Here is an 18,992-nt window from a genome sequence, read left to right on the forward strand (position 1 = left end):
TGCATTAGCAATAACTCGTTCATTATTCCCCCCGCCCCATTTGAGAGTGAGTTGTCTGGTGGTCTAGAGGAAGAAACACAGGAACAGTTGGGGATGTAAGCAGAAGCCATACAGGATGTGGAGATCAGAGCCTAAGGAATATTCTTCCAAAACTCCAATCTGGAAAAAGCTCCTGGAGAGGTAGAGGAGGAGAGATGAGAGATGTGTTATAGAGAATTAGGAAAAGAAGTGAGATCAAATTTCCTTTTGAGAGCTCTGCCTTTACCCTTCTTTTTCCTTGACATGTCTTCCTTCCTTCCGCCACTTCCATCCATCCATCCATCCATCCATCCATCCATCCATCCATCATGCCCTCCTTCATCAGGAGCATCCTTAGCATAGGTAGAAACACATGCAATTTTCTTTTCCAAAACTGTTAGTAATGTCAGGTACTCATATAGTCTAATTTTAAAAAGTTCAGAGATAAGATTTTAGAAGTTTGAATAGCTTTATTTTCAAATTCACTGACTCTCAGGTGACTCTTTTTTACATTGTTGAGAGTTATTCTGCAAAGTTATTGCTATACTAAACACTAACTCAGAATGGTTTTTTCACTGCTGGTTGAGGATGCTGTGTTTTTCCAAGCCAGCTGTGGCACTGTTCCCATGCTTTGGTAAAAGTGCCTTGCAAAAAGCAACAAGGCATGTTGGGAGAAAATGCTATACTTTTTCCTATTTTTATATATGCTACTACTGAGAAACTGACTACCCTGATAATACACCCTTTACAGCTAAGAGCCATTCATGCCCTTAAATCATGTGCAAAGTTCCAGTACTGTGTCTTCCAGATAAGCACCTGTGACTTGGAGCTGCTTCTAGTGAAGAAAGTGAGTGAACCAAAACCTGGAAGCTCTTTCACATGCATGCACATGGACCTTTAATGGTAGTGATCCACAAGATCTGCTGTATGGGTGCTGATAGGACATAAAAATGTCCTCTTAAGCAAAATGCAAAGTGCAGTGCTCTGTGCCTTAAAGTATATAGTGGTTGGAATGGTGAAAACATCGGGGACAGATCCAGCATTGTACATGGTTACCTAAAGGCAGGTGCTCTGGGCATACTTTCAGCAAATAACTGGTAATCATATATGCAGCACAAGGTTTCTGCTGAACACAGTAAATCTGCTTTTCATCTGTTGTTATTATGGTAAATGTTCTCAGTTTCCCTCTCTTGTTTCTGGACCTATGTCTGGCTTTAGCAAGAAAGCTTTGATGGAGAGGAGTATTAAGAGTCTCACTGTATTTACCTGATAGGATCAAGTTGTAGAGTTCTGGATTTTTTGATTGCCACTGGAAGTTTGATCATTTAAATTTTAAAGGACTTCTTAAAGTCATCTGGTATTACTCCGTGCTCAGTGCAAGGCTAACTTGGATGGAATTGCTCAGGTGTTTTTCCAGTTGTCTTATAGAACTCCAAGGATGGAGGTTCTGCAACTTCTCTGGTCACCTGTTTTGGTGTTGAATCAAAACTTTGTTGCAAGTTTTCTTTGAAAAGTCTGTCTGAAGGTGTGGATTTTATATACTGTCTCTTGTCCTATCACTGCACCTTTGGGAAGAGTCTGGCTCTGCCTTCTCCATAACCTCTGATTAGGTCACTGGTAGCAGCAGTAATAACTTTTGCTTAAGGGTGAACAAATGCAGCTGTCTCAGTCTCACCTTGTATACCCTGATCTCCAGTCACTACTCACCTTCATAGCCATCTGCTTGGCTTCATTTCCATGTGTTAATGTCTTGTGCAGGTGGTCCCAAAGCTGGGCAGAATCCTCCAGATGTGCTCAGACAAGTGCCAGATGAAAGAAAAGAATCACTTCCCGTGGTCTTCTGGCTACACTTTTGCTAAGACAGGCCAGTGTGTGGTTGTCTCTGCTGCAAGGTCATGCTGCTGACTCCTGTTCAACTTGCTCCCCAAGACCTTTTCTGCAAAAGTATTTTCCATCTGTTTGGCTCCCAGCTTGTTATTCCAACAGAGATAGAGGACTTTGCCTTTGTGGAACTTTGCAAGGTTTCTGTCAGGCCACTTCTCCAGCCATTTGAGGTATCTTTGAACAGCAGATATTCCCTCTAGCTTATAAAGCACTCCACCCAGTTCCTGTATCCTTGGGAGCTGCTGAGAAGGCACTCTGTTCCATCTTTCTGGTCATTACTGCAGACAAATCTTAAACCCAGTATTGGTTTGCAGAAACTTCCTTAGAGGCCATTTGGACATGGTATCTTTGGTTGCAGCCTTTTGAGCTTAGCAGTTCAGCTGCTGTGTCACTCACTTCATAGTTCACTTATTCAGTGCATGCATCAACAGTTTAGGTCTAAGGATCCTTTGAGGTGCTGTGTTAGAAGCTGGCTAAAGTCAAGGCAAACAATGTCCAGTACTCTTTCCTTGTTTACAGAGCTAAATGTCTTGCCATAGAAAACAGATTGATTTACTTATTCCAAATATATGCTGGATGAATGTGGCTTCTGGAAAGAAAATTTGTTTCCAGAATTCTCCTGGTGACCCAGAGAAAAAAACATTTGGTCTGGTTCTGTGTCTCTGTACAAATCCCAGTTGCAGAAGAGCTTTCTAACTTGGTCATGTACTCATGTGAGTAATGCTTCTTTTCCCTGGAACTCTGCTATAGGCTCAGACCTCATCAGTGTAAAATCAGCCAAAGACAACATTGAGTGTCTAAGCCTTTTCTGTGTACTTTGTCTCTATGTCCCCTACTAGCTGAGCAGCAGTCTACAATTTTCTTACTCTTCCTCTCTTCCTTTTGTTGCCAGCTTACCTAACATCCTTCTCTCAACTCCAGCTGAGCTTGAACTGCTGCCCGCTCAAGCAGTGTTTCTCTCTTCCTACCAAGTATTTTTCTTACCTCTACCTTCTGTCTGTTCCCTCTTTTTTTTTTTTTTTTTTTTGAACTCATCCAGAAATTGTGTGTTAACCCATGCAAGTCTTCTGCCATACCAACTTTCTGCCCGGTGGAGTGGATTGGTTTTGAGCTCTGAAGAGGTTCTCCTTGAAGGTCAGCAGGCTCTTGTGGGTCCTTTTGGCTTTCTGAGCCATGTTTTATGAGCGAACTGAATTAAGACTCAAGTGCCTCCCAGTCTTGTCACTTTATTCAATGGTTCTCTGAGGTACATGTTTTAGGTAAAAAATGAATATTGTAGTAGATTATAGATGGGATTTAGTGTGAGCCCCGGTCATATAGGTAAAAGTTGCATTAGCAGTGGCAATGAAGTGAAACGCAGGAGGTCCAAAATCTTGTTTCCTGGAAGATGTAGTTTTCCACATTTTATGTTTTGGAGTCTCCCAGCTCTTTCACTTTGGGACCGAAGGATATGTTAATTCACAGACACATTTCAGGTACGTGCTTTGCTACATTGTTTCAAAGCAAGATACTGCTCTGTGGCTTAGAGTTCTTTAATGACTGAAACTTTGTATCCTAAATGATGTTCAGGAACAGGAACCTGAACAGAACATAGAACTCTACAAATGGAGTATAGTAAATGACCTGGTTCCTGGAAATGTTTTTTTGCAGCCAGCCTGTCTTCTGTCTTGTTTGGCATCAGTGATTGTTGCCTGTTTCTGGTGTGTTTCATTGAGGTGCATCCAAAAAAAGTATGAATGTCTGCGAGTGTTTTTTGGGTTTTATTTTCATAGATTTGTGAAAATGAGAGAAGAAGAGCAGTCTGATCTCTGTTGTAAAATAACTGGCAGTAAAGCTTATATTTTGTCTCCAACTGGATTCATGTGGCAATTGGGCATAAACACAGAGAGAACTTGTTCATTAGGAACTCTGCAAGGAAGTATTTTGAAAGGCAAGGAATAGGTGCCTGTTCCAATGGTCTGGAAAAAGCAAACAACAGCTGTGATAGTGTTTTGCTGTTTCCCATAGCTGTCGTGATTATGAAGTGATGATATAATTAACTTTCTCAAAAGCTGCACAAAGGGAAAGCTTTTCAGTGATATATCCATATTTGTAATCCCAAGAAAAGCTTTTTGTTCCTTTAGTCAGTCTATCACTTCTGACTCTCCTAATTTACTGAAATCCCCTTTCTTAACTCTTGCTAGAAACACTTAGCTCCTAGATTCTTTGCCAGTCATACAAATTATGAATTTTCATAAACGTGTGTATGAAACAACTTTTTTCCTTTTTTTTCCTTCTCCCTGTTGAGTCAATTCACTTGGGATTTTGGACACAATAACTGAAAGACAAATTGGTTGCTTCACAAAGGTAATTAAGACTGTATGTGGTGCAGGGGGTGAACAGTTAGGGGTTCTTTCCTACTAATGATCCATTAATTAGTGAGGGGAGCTCAGCGAGTGTTCGGGCCTCTCAGGAATTACCTTCGAATGGCATTTAAGTCTGCTTTGGTTAAAAAGGTGTAATTGAAGGGGGAGAAGCCTTTTTAGAATTTTTTTCTGTCAACATAGGCCAGCAAAATTTGCTAAACCCATGCAAATGTCTACATATAATAGGTGTTGCATAATAAATATTTTAAAATAAGCCATTAAATAGCTGTGATACCTCACTGAGGATTTTGGTAACAGTTTTGGTTGCAGCAGACTTCCCAGTTGAGAGCAGTAAGATTGCTACTTGAAGCTGGTTGATTGCAGAGCCAGGGTGTCTGAAACTTGCTCCCAGTTCAAGCACTGCACCATGTTACTGTGTTCATACTATTTTTAGGACCAGTCTGGAATACTTGCTTGGATGTTTTTGTGGGCGTCAGCTTGAAGCTGGCAGGTCTAATGTTCCTTGAAGAGAAGTAGACCAACCTCTGTATGGTTCTCTTTTGTGCATTTCAAAATATCTGTGGTATGTGTCTGGTTGTCTGCATTATTTATTCTTCTGCTGTCCAGAGTTATCCAGGATAAATTGACTGCATATGTGCAGGACCTTAGCAGCTGTTTAGGACAGAAAGAAAGTAGGTCTTACACAGTCTGAAATTAGCCTCTTATTCCTCAAGGTACATGCAGCTGTGGTTCCAAGGGTGAATTTCTCTGTTCAGGTTCAGGTAGCATTGCTTTAATCAGTGCTCTTTCCTAAAAGATAAGCCAGTGGATTAATTTGTAAAAAGGTATTTTTTTTTTACCTCCTAATTTGAATTGGGAGATTTTTTCAATGCCAACTTGTCAATTAGAATGCAGCTGTGGAGTAGTATTTCTGTTACACAGAATCACTGCTTATTTGGAAAGATCTTATCCATTATCCACTCATATGTCATTTTAAGGTAGCAAATAATAAATGCTAGCCTAAAAATTGTTTGCTAGAGACAAGCTAATGGATGTCCCAAGAGCTTTAATATGCTATGATTGGCAGTTTGCATGTGTAGAGTGGAAGTTTGTGGCATGTGCATCACAATTATGCCTGGAATGAAGAAAATAAAATGACCAAAGTAATGTGAGTTCAGATTATGTTTTAAGTGGATTTATTCTAAAGTTCAGAGTTCTGATGTTAAGAGAATAATAAACAGAGATCATCAAAATGCCATTGTATTTTAGAAAGCTTGTAATTTTGACATTCTGGGTGTTCCTCATTTTGATTTCTCAGAAGAAGGAGGAGCAACAACACTGAACTGAATCTCAGTGGTTTTAATGTATGGGCAAACACTTCATACACTACAAGTGGCTGCATCACAAATTATTGTAGCTGTCTTTTGGTAGTTGTACAAACAAAACCTTAGCCTCTTGCTCTAGTATTAGCAGGTAATTTGAGGAAAAGTGGCATCTCAGTCATGCTGAAGGAAAAATAAAATCTGTAGCACAAGGAGAGTCATAGTGATATTGGAAGTATTAGTGCTGAAAGCTGTAGATCTGAGGTTAGTAAATGGGGTCTGTTGTGGTGGAGATTGGAGACCATAACATGACTGTGAGCATAGAAGAGTCAGAATTTAAATTGAACTGCTAATTACCACAGAAGGATGTAAAAGTTTTTGTTTTATTTTAATATGCATTTTTATCACCAGTCCAAGAATGAACAAAATAAAAATATATCTGTATTATTAAAAAAAAAAAAAAAGAAGCTAATTTACTGTTCTGCAATGGCCCTGTGTGAAAACTACAATAAAGAGCACAGGAAAGCCCATAGATTATAATGTATAGCTGGGTAGTGTGTTGCTTTCTGTAATGAGGAATGGAGTAAAAGGTACACAGTCTCCAAGATTTCAACTGTCCACAACAAATTTTTTTGGTAGTGGGTTTTACATTTAATTGCAGTGGCCAAAATAGAGAGCAGGCCTTTTTTCCTTGACTTGGGGAAAAGGGACAGCAAACTATTCTGGTCTGCCAGCTTTACCAAAGTCTTGACACGACCAAGCTGCCCTTTATTTCATATTGCTGGATCATGCTTTAACAAGTTGAGGACCTTGAGGGTGCTGGCTTTCATACACACCAGCAGCTGCTTAATTTGTGCTAATCATTTTGGAGATTACGTTTGTATTTTATGTGTGCTACTCCTGCTTGAAAGTGTATCCTTGTGTTGTTGCCAAATAATCAGAGCAGTTGGCAAAATGGAAAAGAAAGAGTTATCGGAACATGAGGTGTTTTTTCCTAAAAGGCTGCATGAATGTGACCTTTCTTTTTCAGGGGAATTCTAGCTGCTTGTTTAAGAGAAACAGTTTGGTAAATAAAATATCTAAAGATTCAGAGTTTTCAGTAGTTCCCTGGGGAGCTGAATTTGTAGCTTTAAATCTGTGAAGCAGGCTTTAAGGTAGATTCCTAGTTGTCAAGAGGTGCAGCACTCTGAACATTATTCACAAATTAATACAGATGTTCAGACATCTGTTTACATCTTTTGAAGGTGTATGGACTGTGTTCTCTCTATGTGGATGTATAGGGCAAGGAAACCAGTGGATCATAACCCTGACTGGAGATTACTCTTTTCCCTAAAGGCCAAGAGAAATAACTGAAAGTTGCAAATATTTCAGCTGGAAATAAATTACAGGTCTTATCTCGGTGACATTTTTTTAGACATGCCTCATGTCATTTTTTTGAACCCTTGCTTAAACATTTCTGTAAAAGACCATGATCCAGAGGTATGTGCTCAGAGACTTAAGCTTTAGAATTGTGTTTGGGTGCATGGTTCTGCTACTAATAGCTTTGTGGAAAAAAAATGCAATGCATTGGACTGCATGTTGTGATAAGGATGTTTATTTCCCATCTCTGCAATGGACTTTTTGAATGAACATCTTGTGTCTTCTAATGATAGTACACAAACTGTTGAGAGGTTAACTTATCCATTTTTCTGGAAATCCTTGGTGCTGTGGTGTCAGGCCATTGAGAGATCTGTGCAGCTGTGAACCATTCCCAGTTAGATGGGACAACCCTTCCACTCCTTTCTTGTGTGCTAAGTTCAGTGTTAGGAACCATTAGCTGCGAGTTCTTTTTCCTAATTTGGTGTGTCAAATCAATATAATTTGGGTTTTCAAAGATAGTGTTATAAATTGTGAATTTTTCTGTTTCCAGTAATTTCATTTGAAAGTAAGTTTTTCAGTAATAAGATATGCACCTACTCCAAATATTCCTTCCACACACTTAAAATGGGAACAGACAACAAGATATGTGGAATCCAAAAAATTGCATGACTTCTTTTTCATATGATGGTCTCTACTTAGCTCTGTGCATTTACAGCACTGTTTGGCTAAAACAGTGTAAAAGTGAACTGTCTAGCAAGGCTGAAGAAGTAAGTTTACTTTTCTAATTATTTATTATACTTCTGTTTAGTTAGATATTTTTTTCTATGTTCTCCTGAACATTAGTAACTGCAATCTTTAAATCTGTTTTAAGTAGCTTCTTTTGAGCATTTTAAATTTCCCTGACTAAATTTAAGATACAGTTCTTAAGTGAAAAATTATAAGAAAATGATTTCTTGTTACCCATTTAAAAATTTCTCTGAAAACTTGAATGTAATTGAGAAGGGACCATTAGTTAATGTTTTGAACTAATAGATCTTTGTCTCATAGTCTTATAATGAAAGCAGCTTAAATTACCAATAAAACCCTGCATATTCACCAGGGATGGCAGCAGTCAGTCTTAAGTTATGAAAATATTTGGGCACAGTCTGAAATCAAGTGGTGACAACTAAGAGTTGAACTGCTCTCACTGAGAGGTGAATAATGTTCTTTTTTATTTTCCCTCAGCACTCTCTGTTTACTGTTACCTCTCTCTGCTCTGAACTTTGTGTTTCATTATGGGGCTTCTGGGAATGTGGCCAGCAAGATGTTTCTGATTGATGGTTCTGAAGCCAAAATTCAGGGGCTCTTACAATGTCTGGCCAGCTTTGGCGTTGCTGCCTTCTGGGATTGCTTTCAATTTATATCATCCTACAGCAGGCTCTAAACCCATCTCCTTCCTGTTGTCCAGGAGTTAATGCAGACCTCAGAGCAGCAGCAGATAGCAGCATGCATAAAAAAAGAGGTACTGAGGAACTGACAGTCAGCAGCCGGGTCCCAGGGGGGGCTTGGACTTCAGGTAGTAACTTCAACATGCCAGTCTGGATTAGGTGTGGGCTAGACCTGGTTGCCAAATGTAAAATGATTTTGTGTTAGGGGAGAAAGGTGGTTTAGTTGTCTGCCTTTAGGATTTCCCAGCAGGAGGAAAAGGTAAATGAAAAGTTTTGCAAATGAAAATGAAGGCTGTTCGTGTTGATTGCTTTGCAGGTGTAGTACTAATTAGAAATCATAATGCTCCATGAATACATTTTCTATATTCTACAGATAGTTTGATTTGGAAATGAGGACCTCTGCTTCATTATGTGCATTAAAAAATAAAGGCACAAAGAACTAGAATGCAACAGACCTGGTTTTTTTTTCCTTTTCTTTGAATTTTAAGGTTGTGCACATTTAAACTGCTAAAATCTTCTGCAAGAAAGTGGCATGTACAGTATAATACACTTGAAAAATAAATACCATTAAACTATAGGTCTGTCTCTCCTTTCCAGTTAGCAATGAAAGAACTAACAACACTAACTGGTGCTGGTAAAATGTTGATATAAATCTCTTGAGTAACCAGCAGGCTTTATTAATTGAATGTGTGTAATGGCAACTGAACAGCAATACTGTAAGCAGAAGGTGAGTTGAAACTGGATGTGCTTTTATTTCCTCTTTGGGAAAGTGGTGTGAAACCTGGCAGAGGTTCAGTGTTGGGTATGAGTTGAATAGATTCTGTCCAGGCATTTTGTTTTGCATAAGGATACTTGTGGCATTGCATGGTGTGTTTGGGAGGATCATAGTGGCTTTCCAGCAGTGCTTTGAGGTTTTTCATTGGAAACAATCAGAATAAATCTCAGCTAATTCATAGCTACTCCTCAGAAGTGACTGGTACTGGCTCCCTAAGCCATTGGCTAACTTCAAGTGAGGATCAGATCTTGATCAGAAATACTAAGATTTCTGTACTAATTAAACTTTCCAGTAAAAGTATGACCACTGTTACCTTCAGAAACTCCCAGGAACCTGAGCCAGGGTGTTCCTACTTTATTTCACAGTATTTCTGAGGACCAGAAGAGTGAAGTGTATGTCATTGCCTCTTCCTTCCCTCCCATGTGAGCTAAATTTTATCTTTGTGAACACATTGTTCAGTTCCTGATTTTTGCCCCCAGCAATGCATTCTGTAAGTGCATACTGCATTGGCTTGTTTCAGTCTACATTTGTTTTGTCATTTTCCTGTAGTGTCAAATGGTTGTGAGTAGATTATAAACATCCTAATCCAACTTGAGCAGCTTCACTCAAGTATTTAATATATTATATTCTACTCTATTTTTAAAAATATTTTTATTTCATAGCTACTTACTTTTACCATCAGATTTTCAGTTTGAATGTTTAAAAAAATAGAAATATAAAAAATACTTAATTTTATCCAATGTAAGTGCGAAAAGTTGAGTTGTTTTCAGGTGTGCTTCACTTACCATTTTTCCTTTGGAATTATTTTTTTCAAGATGCTTTCTTCAGTTTGTAGCTATCTTGTAATGCCAGTTTGAAATTAATTTTTTTTACTTCAGTTACAAATATGAACCATCATCCATATGTCCTGCTGTGAGCAGTGGAATGTAAAGTTTGCTTTTCAAAGTGAAAAATTCTGAATACTTTTCTTAACCAGTATGTTTTTTAGAACTTTTGTTCAATACCTGTTATAAAGTGTGTAGCTGATACTCAGAAATTATTTCCTCAAAAATGTCTTGTTTTCTGCTCATGGGTATCAAGCACATGACTCAAAAAACGTCAGAAAATATTCTCAAAACAGTGTAGCTTCTTAGAAATTTAAATACAAATTTGTATTCCTTTATGATAAATATTAATACTAGTAATATCATAAACCCTCTTGCATCCCATGGGACAGCAAGATTACTGGGTCAAAAGGAGGTGGTTTCTTCCTTACTGGCATTATACCTTAAGGAAAGCTTCAGCTGGAGTGTGTCTTGCATATTTATTGACATTTCTTCAAGGAATTCTTTTTTTCTGTGAGTCTGTACTTATTAAAAGTTTGGCACCCACAATTATTTAGTTGGTATAAAACGTTTGAGAACGTGATTATGAATATATTTGATGAAACAGAAATTTTCATACTTCTAGTGGGAAAAGTATTTCAATTATTTCAGATTTTGTGCAGCTTTTGGGGGAAGGTATTTCCTAGTCTCAGTATTTTTCCACTACTGTAATACAAAGGGACAATAGGTTATATGGTTAATTTGTTTTTTACCTTCAATACATGAAGATTTTTTTAATATTTGTTTTGGTGTTAATGTCTTGGTACATGTAGCTTGCATCACATTTCCACAGTAAGAGTTAAGAAATCAATCACAAAATTTATTTGTGCTACAAATAAGTATTAGTTTTAATTCCTTTTTTCTGCACATAGCACAGTCTAGAAGAGGATCTCATTGGTTAGTAAGTCCTGTGCTTTCACAGTGCACTTAAATATTTGCATTGCAAGTTAAATGTGTTTTAAGTGGTTTGTGGCAATCCAGAAATATGACTACAGTTCCTGATCCATTGAAGTATATCTGCTAAGCAACAGAGCCTATTTCTTGACTGCAAATAATACGCTTATCTATGTTATGTTTAATTTATGTTTAACTTATCCTATTAGATAAGATTTGTCTTGCTGCTGGAAAGTTATACTAGAAAAAGCCAGGAGAGTTTAAGAAATTGTTATCTTACCCATTTGGTTTGTTTAGACAATATGAAGTGCTACTGTGAAAATAGTTACACCAAGACCTACAGTGAAATTTCATTTCAATTCTTTTCAATGAATGGCAATGCAGAGCTTGTGTGAAGCAACTGAAAAGTTCCTGCTTTCTGGAGGCTTGTGTAGGTTTTCTCTGTAAACAAAGATTGTCCAAATTACAAGCAGGTAAAGTAACTCTGTGGTCTTCAGGGTGATCAGAGCTTCTTGAGGCCTTGCAAGGCAGCTAAAGCCTTAGAACATTGAATTTGCAAAGTCACCTTCAGTAGGATTAGATGATGGCCAAGAAAATTATTGTTGAAATACCCTATCCATTATTGTCTAGAGCAATATTTCAGCTGTTATTGTTAATTGTAGCTACTGCTTCAATTGTACTCGTTAGGTCAAACCTAACATTTGCAACAAAGTAACAGGTGCATACAAGCAAAACCTGTGCCAGCACATGCTGACCTGACCCATTACTCACTACAAACATAACTTCTACTACCAGAACCTCCCCCCAGCAGCACCGTGGAAGCTGTCATCCCATGCACCACCCAAGGGTGATGGGGAGGTGTCTGCACTAAGGGTTATTTCTCTGGGTGTAATTTGGCTGATGTGGATCTGGGCCCATACAGGTAGCTTCTCACTCCAAAGGCAGAGTCCTACCTTCTTTCTGCTCACTAGTCAGCAGTGTCAACATCTTCAGAGGAACTCCCTGAACACTGGCCTGCTGGAACTTGTGCATTGCATAGCTTGCTTAATCAGATAATTTTTTGGCAGATTGTGTTGTTACACTGCCTGTTTAATCTCTGGACCTTGCAGCTCAGTTTGTTCCTCTACAGTTGTCTTAGATCCACAGTTTATACACTTGTCTCAAGCAGTTGAAGTGCCGCAGGAAGACTGTGCAAACTCCACCGCAAGTCTTAGATTTGCATTTAAGAATGGCATCTTATTCAACTACCAAAAGAGGAGCACTGGTACATATTTTGTATTCCAACAGCTGGTGGGTTTTCAGCCTGTAGTGCAAGATAGAGTTATCTGCTACCCAAGGGCCTCCGTATGGGAAATGCAAAAGGATCACTATCTTCACTGGGAAGTGATTAGTGATCACATTAGTAATCTTTCTTATTAATGATCCACGAATCAGAAAGAATTGAAAATGATTGATTGCTGCAAATCTCACCTGTGTGTGATTTACAGTGATAGTTTCAGAGCTGTTAACAGTGTCTCACTGCAGAAGTTTCCTACCATTTTTGAAACAGACCTTAAGGAAAGCAGGGATCTAGTTTGGCAAGTTTTTTTTCAATCAAATATTTTATATACACTTGTAATAAATGTTATGAAATTTGATGTGTGACATTTAATGAGTTTTTTGATAAATTGCAAACATTGTCAAAGGCAGGTGTATCCTGGAGGCTTGTTCTTTGTAGTCATGGTCTTACTGTAAGTTCAAGATAGGTCTCAAGCTCTTTCATAAATGCAGAGAACCTTATATCACTGGTTCCTGCTATGTGTGGTTTTATTTGGATGGTCTTTATGCTTTTAGCTGTGTTTTTCCTTGGTGCCTCTTGAGCCATAGGCAGATTTTCTTTGCACCTCAAGGGGTAAATAATATAAAATTATATTATTCTAATATTTTTATATAATATAAAAATATTTATGTTCTCTGGGAATATCAGTACCATGTATGTTGTGTGCTGCTGCATCTCAGTTTGGGATGTCTCTGTGAATCTCTGGTCTCTGCCTTGAGCATTCCCCTCAGCTCTCTTCCAAAAACCTTCCTTTTCCTTTCCTGTTACCTCTGTCAGCTGAGGAACCATACATCAATTGAAACCATGAAGGCATCACAGCAGAGCATCTGGTCCAAGCTTTGACTGTGCTTACAGAAGTGGTGACTTTCTGACTGGCTTACTCAGGATGGAAACATTCACGTCCCAGACGAGAGTCTGTATTATCCTATTCAAACATTTGCACGCTTATCTATCTCAAAGCAAAAATAAATTGTAATTCACTGATGCTTCTCTCACCTGGGATAGAACTCTATCTCCTATTTCTTCCACTGCATTTTAGAAAAAAAAGAGATCTGGGCTGGTTGCACTGAAAATGAGTGTCCATCCATAATACTGTGTATTGCTATGAGAGTTTCATTAAGAGTAATATAAATGTTGCTTTGTAATTGAATGATTTGGCTGATGTGGTGTCTTGTCTTTTATAGTCTGGTAAGCGTTGCATGCTGAGACTGTAGTAGTGTCAAGTGGAAATACAGAAGGAGATAAAAGACTGTAGCTAGTTGAGTTAGATGTATTGAAATTGTTTCCTAAAACAGCAATAAAAATGCAGGTAGTTGAGGCATTACTTAATGAGAAACTTTTTTGTCAGACAAGTCCTGTAAGTGACAGAAGGAATTACTTGTGTCTGGGTAAAACCTATGTGCCCACCTGTGTGAGGTTGGTGAAATGGGATTTCATTTCTTTTTTCAGAGTGAAGTAATGAATATAAGTTACTCTTAAAGGTGCAAATTTACCTGTAGCATTTCTGGCTACATAATAGAGAATTAATCGTATTAAAAAAACAAATTTTTCTTTAAATATGAAATATTTAAAATATCAGTAGTTTATTTGTACATTTGCAGTCATCTGAAATGCATTGACTGAATTACAGTTCTTTTGGTGTTCTTCTCCAGCTTTTGAACTGCAGCACTTAAAAATCACACATCAGTTATTACTTTACTGCTGAAATATAACTTACTGGTTTGCTTTCTCTTTTTAGGTGTCTTGGCTTTTTAATCCAGCAAGAAGTGAAATAACAAGTCTAGATAGTGGAAATATAGATGACATTTTAAGTGAGTACTTCGAATAATTTTTTTCCTTGTGTGTCTGCAGTTACTTATCTGTGTGAATATTGCAGTGCTGTTAAATGAATATTCATACCCTAGCTTTGAATATATGAATTGCAATCGGCTTAGAAATATTAAATGCCTATGGTTGAAATTAGCTGTCTGAACTAATGTATTGCAATGAGAATTTGGAGTGTCTTAAGAAAATAACTGTTATCTTGTTTGCAAAGGGAATGCTTGATTGCATAACCAAAACTAGTCTAGAGGGCATTTTAAAAGTTTCCCCCCAAAAAACAGCAGCAAGTGAAACCCATGGTTATGGGTGTTAAGTATCTTGCTTGTACAGCTCTGCCTTTTCTCAGGTTAAGCACTGTCCTGATTCTGGTTGGTCACAGAATGGAAATCTTTAAATCAAACAGATATGTGTTTCTTGTCTGAAACCTTTCCTCCTGATAAGTATGCAACTTGCCTGTATCTGGTTGTCTTTGCAGGAAAAAGTTATTACATTGTTTCAAATATATCCAGGGTGAAAAATCTTTAATAGGTCTGGACTAGAACCTGCCTTATGATATGAGAGCTGTTTGTAAATACTTTTCATACAGTGGAAAATATAAAATTATTTTATACAATGTAATTCACAAAAGGGAATATATGCTAAGTGTAAGTGCTTTTGAAATTCAACCCATTACTTTCAAGAAATACTTTATACGTTGGAGGTGACCCTGAACTTTTTAGTGCTTGTTATTTACCTATTCACCACTGGCATCCCTTGCTGATAATTAAAATCTTAACACCATAATTGTAATCAAACTGTGGTGTTCTCCAGCCTACTCAAGAGTTGTCTTTATCAGCATGTTGTCTTTTCCAGGCTTTCAGCATCCTTATTTTCACATGTAACTGCTCTGTAGCTTTGTCAATTTTCTGCTTTGTCAGCATTTCTGCTTTATAAAGCTGTGGCTGATATTCTGTAGTTTGAGTATGTATTTCATTTTTTTTCGGTGTCTAGGTCAGTACTACTACTAAAATTAATTTAAAGCATAGTTAGTTATTACATTCTATAAAGATAATACTTCATTTTTGGGTCAGAAGTTTATCATTTTTTTATTTTTTTTAAAAATATGTGAAAAGGAATGCATAAGAACATTATTTCATTGCTTCATTCTATGTATCCCTGTAGTACTGCATTTTTTTAGTGTTTCTTAGCATTTTTCTATTTTTGGGGACTGAAAATTTCTTTGCTGCCTTTTGCCATAGTATCCAGGTTAAATAAGACAAGTAAGGACAAACCAGAGCAAGTTGCACAGACAGGTTGCCTGTTCATCAGTCTTCTACCCCTGCTAGTTGGGATTTCAGCTTTTAACTAATTTTTAACTTAACTTACAAATAATAGAGCTAGTGCTTAAGAGCTATTAGAGTTCAATTTCTGGGTGTGAGTGCCTTAATTTTAAATCCAGAAATAATTTTTGCTGCATATGTCACTTAATTACTTTGTATACCTTAATGCCTTAAGTATTTAATTTTTTTTTTGTCTTATATATCAATAAAGTCAACAGAACACTTGACTGAAGGCCTCTTTAATCTTTTTCCCATGTGTTATAGATTATATTTCAGATGAGACTTACTCCAGCAGTTTTCTAGCAATCAGACTAAGCTTCATGCTGAATTATCTAGAAACATTTGCTTTTGTAGGTTTTTTTGCACATACTTTTATAATCTCAAATAAAAGAACTGAGAAGTTTGCCTCACAATGTGACATTGGCCTTTTTCTTTTTCTTCTCAGACAATGCAGATGTTGCTTTAGTTAATTTTTATGCTGATTGGTAAGTTATTCTAAATGTTTTTTTTTTATATTTACACTTCTGTCTTTTGAAAACTGTCATGTTTGGCTATAGTTTTCTAATTGAAAATTCAGTAGTCTCTTGCTTTCAAACAAATTCTTTCCTGGGTTTATGTCCCAATGACTTCTCCTTCTGTCTATGCTTGCTTGGTTCACATTATAATAGGCTATAGTTTTAAAACATTGCAGCCATAATTATGATCATTACTTTTGGGCATACAGCATAATCCCTCAACATAGCACACTGCCAGTCTGTGATGTAACCTGACTTGTGAGTGAGAACAGATCAGTTTTGGTCGTGGAAGTTCTCTGTTTTAAGGGTGAAGAAGAATGGGGGACAAGATGCCATTGTAGCATATACATGGTAACATATACATGCTACATAAATGTACAGCATGCAGCTGAGCTGCCCAGAGTTGGGTTTTTTCAGAAGGTGGACTTCAGGTCTCTTGGCATTTTGAGAGCAGGACTTGCTCTTCACTTACATGTTTGCTGTTGCAGACATAAGTGCATCCCCAGGCTGTCACTGTTATGTTTAAGGCTGGTTTCAGTGCAGGCTGGTTTATTGCAAGTCTACTCCTTGAAGTCTCATTCTCACAATTTCTACAGTGCCATTATGCATCTCCAATTTAAAAATCCGCCATATGTTTGGAAGGACAAAATATAAAATAATTTTATTGACATATTTGTGATGGGTTTGTGCACTACTGTTATCCTAAACTCCCTAAAGCCATTGAAGCATCTTTATAATCCTACCACCTTTTCTGTAGGCAAAACGAGAGAATTTGCATCAAAATCTGACATTACTGGAAGAAGGGACCCTTAGGGTTCTCTTTGTTCTTACTGCTGTAAAGGTAGTCTGCTCAAATTCTGCCAAACCTGAGCAATAATATAATACATAATACTTATAACTTGTATTGTTGACCCATAGAAAATTACCTGTGATATTTCTTGAAGGTATTGGTGAATATTTCAACCTCAACAATCTAAGGAATAACTTCTACTACATTTTTAAAATCACTATCCATGGGGTAATTCAGGTAGAAAAAAATTAACAGCATACTTTCTGAATATAATATATTTCCTAAATTGATTCATGGTGTTTTCTAGGGAGATAAAGCAGGGGAGCATATCTTGAAATATGTATTCTTTCAGAATTATTTTTTTTTCTGTATCTGATTAATTCAATTTACTTTTGACCTGATTTTTATCCAGTCAGTTACTGGGATGATTACAGGTAGAGGTGATTTTTTCCAATAGCTTTTCTTTGTTTTCTTTTTTTTTCTTTTTCCTTCAAAGATTGAAATGTTCCAGTAGTCATCAACTGAAATATTTCAAAGTGGTATTTTAAAGTCACAATTTTGTGTTCTATTTACAGGTGCCGCTTCAGCCAAATGCTGCATCCTATTTTTGAGGAAGCTTCTAATGTAATCAAAGAAGAATATCCAGATAAGAATCAAGTGGTGTTTGCTAGAGTAGACTGTGATCAGCATTGTAAGTAATTCCTGATTGAGGTTTGTTTGTGCTGGCCTGCTACCAAGTTAGTGAGCGTATTGAAAAATACGCTAAATAGCTGTGCAAAGTGTAGCTGTAGATGGCCCATCATTTAGCCCAGCATTGGTTTTAATATATCAGCAAACCTCTTCTTCCAAATTTGTCTGGGCAATTTCCAATGTTTCTTTCTCATTGCTTCCATCAACATCCTTTTTTTTTATTAGTTCAGCCTATCTCATTTAATAAGGAAAATAGGGCTGTGATTATAAATTGAATTGGCTCATTGAGGTCCCAGAGAAGCATTAGTGCAACAACTGGTGCAGGTCTTCACAACCAAGAAGAGGAAGGGGTAACCTACCACTGTTAGCATGAAGAATATGTTCTAATCAGATCTTCCTTCCACCTTGGAGTCATGGTGGGGGCTGTAAGTTTCCTTTCATACAGCCAGGCAGGGATCAGAGCTTTGCTCTGCTGTTGTCATACATGCCAGCAAACAGTTCCCTATTTGGGCTTCATTTTCCTCATATCCAGACATGAGGAAAATGATATGCAATATCTTACTTTATGCTGGTACTAATTCCTAAAATTCTTATAAAATCCCTTAATAAGTAAAATGTGAGGAACATCTGCTGCACATTGAATGGCAAATGGATAGTACCAGAATTTTTATTACACTGTAGGATCAGCTGTGTTATTTTATGCTTCTTGGAGACCAGCATTTCTAGCAATAATTTCTTAACAGTGGCTTATGATTCCCAAAGAGTATTAACAGAGAAATTCACTTTAATTGATACTGATTATACTATTTGGGCTTTACAAATCTGTTAATTTGTAAGGACAAGCATCACTGGAAATTGACTCATCTTTTCATGTCAAGATAATGACAACAAAACTTTCTGTCAAGTTCTCACTAAAGACCATAGTAAAATCAGCCTGTGTTGTTGTGTTTTAGAGTCGAGGTTTCAATTAACTGCTGGAGTCCTTGCTTTGGTTGCTGTAGCTTCAGTGGCTTGAATAACTCAGAGAATCTGGGCAGATGGATGCCCAGTGTTTAGCTATGAGACATTCTTGTCTCAGCAGTTACAGTTAAGAAAACCTTTTTTTTGCCACCCACCAAGTGTTTGAAATGCTTTAAAACTTAGTTGCTTAATCCTCTCATATGCTTTTTGAATGAAGGTAACTGGTGCTTGTTACAGAGGGCTAGGAGGAGGACATGCTACAGGAGAGATTGTCATTCCTCCTGGGAGTACTTGTAATTGGCGAAGTAATAGGAGGCAGCCAGGAGTTTTGGATTTTCTTTTTATTTCTGGAATACCACTAGTTCTCTCTATTTACTATTTTTGCCCTTAGTTTAAGTAGATGAGCATGACTGCTGTTGGAGAAGATGTAAAATGTGAGAATTAAAAATAAAATCCTTTAATGACAGGCAATTTGCATTGCCTTTTTAAATTGAAATAACAGAGTTGTGAATGTCATTCCTAGTTTATAGTATTTATTTGCTGGGTTTTAAACAATGGTACATTTTATGGCACACAATTATTGAGCATGTCCTAAAGTTTTAGGTATTTTAACTTGGATTTAATGTGTGCAATAGCAGTTTTTTAGTAAGAAAGCAGATATTACTGTATTATTGTGGTTGGGCCTACATAGT

At 37.3% G+C, this 18,992-nt stretch overlaps 1 protein-coding gene across 2 annotated transcripts in view; it reads left to right on the forward strand.

Moving 5' to 3' along the window:
- ERP44 (endoplasmic reticulum protein 44) overlaps positions 1-18,992 on the forward strand; it is a 47,328-nt gene that overhangs the window by 4,540 nt on the left and 23,796 nt on the right. Inside the window, exons 2-4 of one of the 2 annotated variants that reach the window (XM_039711084.1) lie at positions 13,944-14,016; positions 15,791-15,830; positions 17,226-17,341. In XM_039711084.1, the coding sequence (XP_039567018.1) occupies positions 13,944-14,016; positions 15,791-15,830; positions 17,226-17,341 (229 nt within the window). The remainder of the gene's footprint in view (positions 1-13,943; positions 14,017-15,790; positions 15,831-17,225; positions 17,342-18,992) is intronic. The other variant, XM_039711085.1, reaches the window with a different exon arrangement.

This window comes from Passer montanus, unplaced genomic scaffold (genome assembly GCF_014805655.1).
Source record: "Passer montanus isolate IOZ18808 unplaced genomic scaffold, ASM1480565v1 scaffold24, whole genome shotgun sequence".
Taxonomy (NCBI): Eukaryota; Metazoa; Chordata; class Aves; order Passeriformes; family Passeridae; genus Passer; species Passer montanus.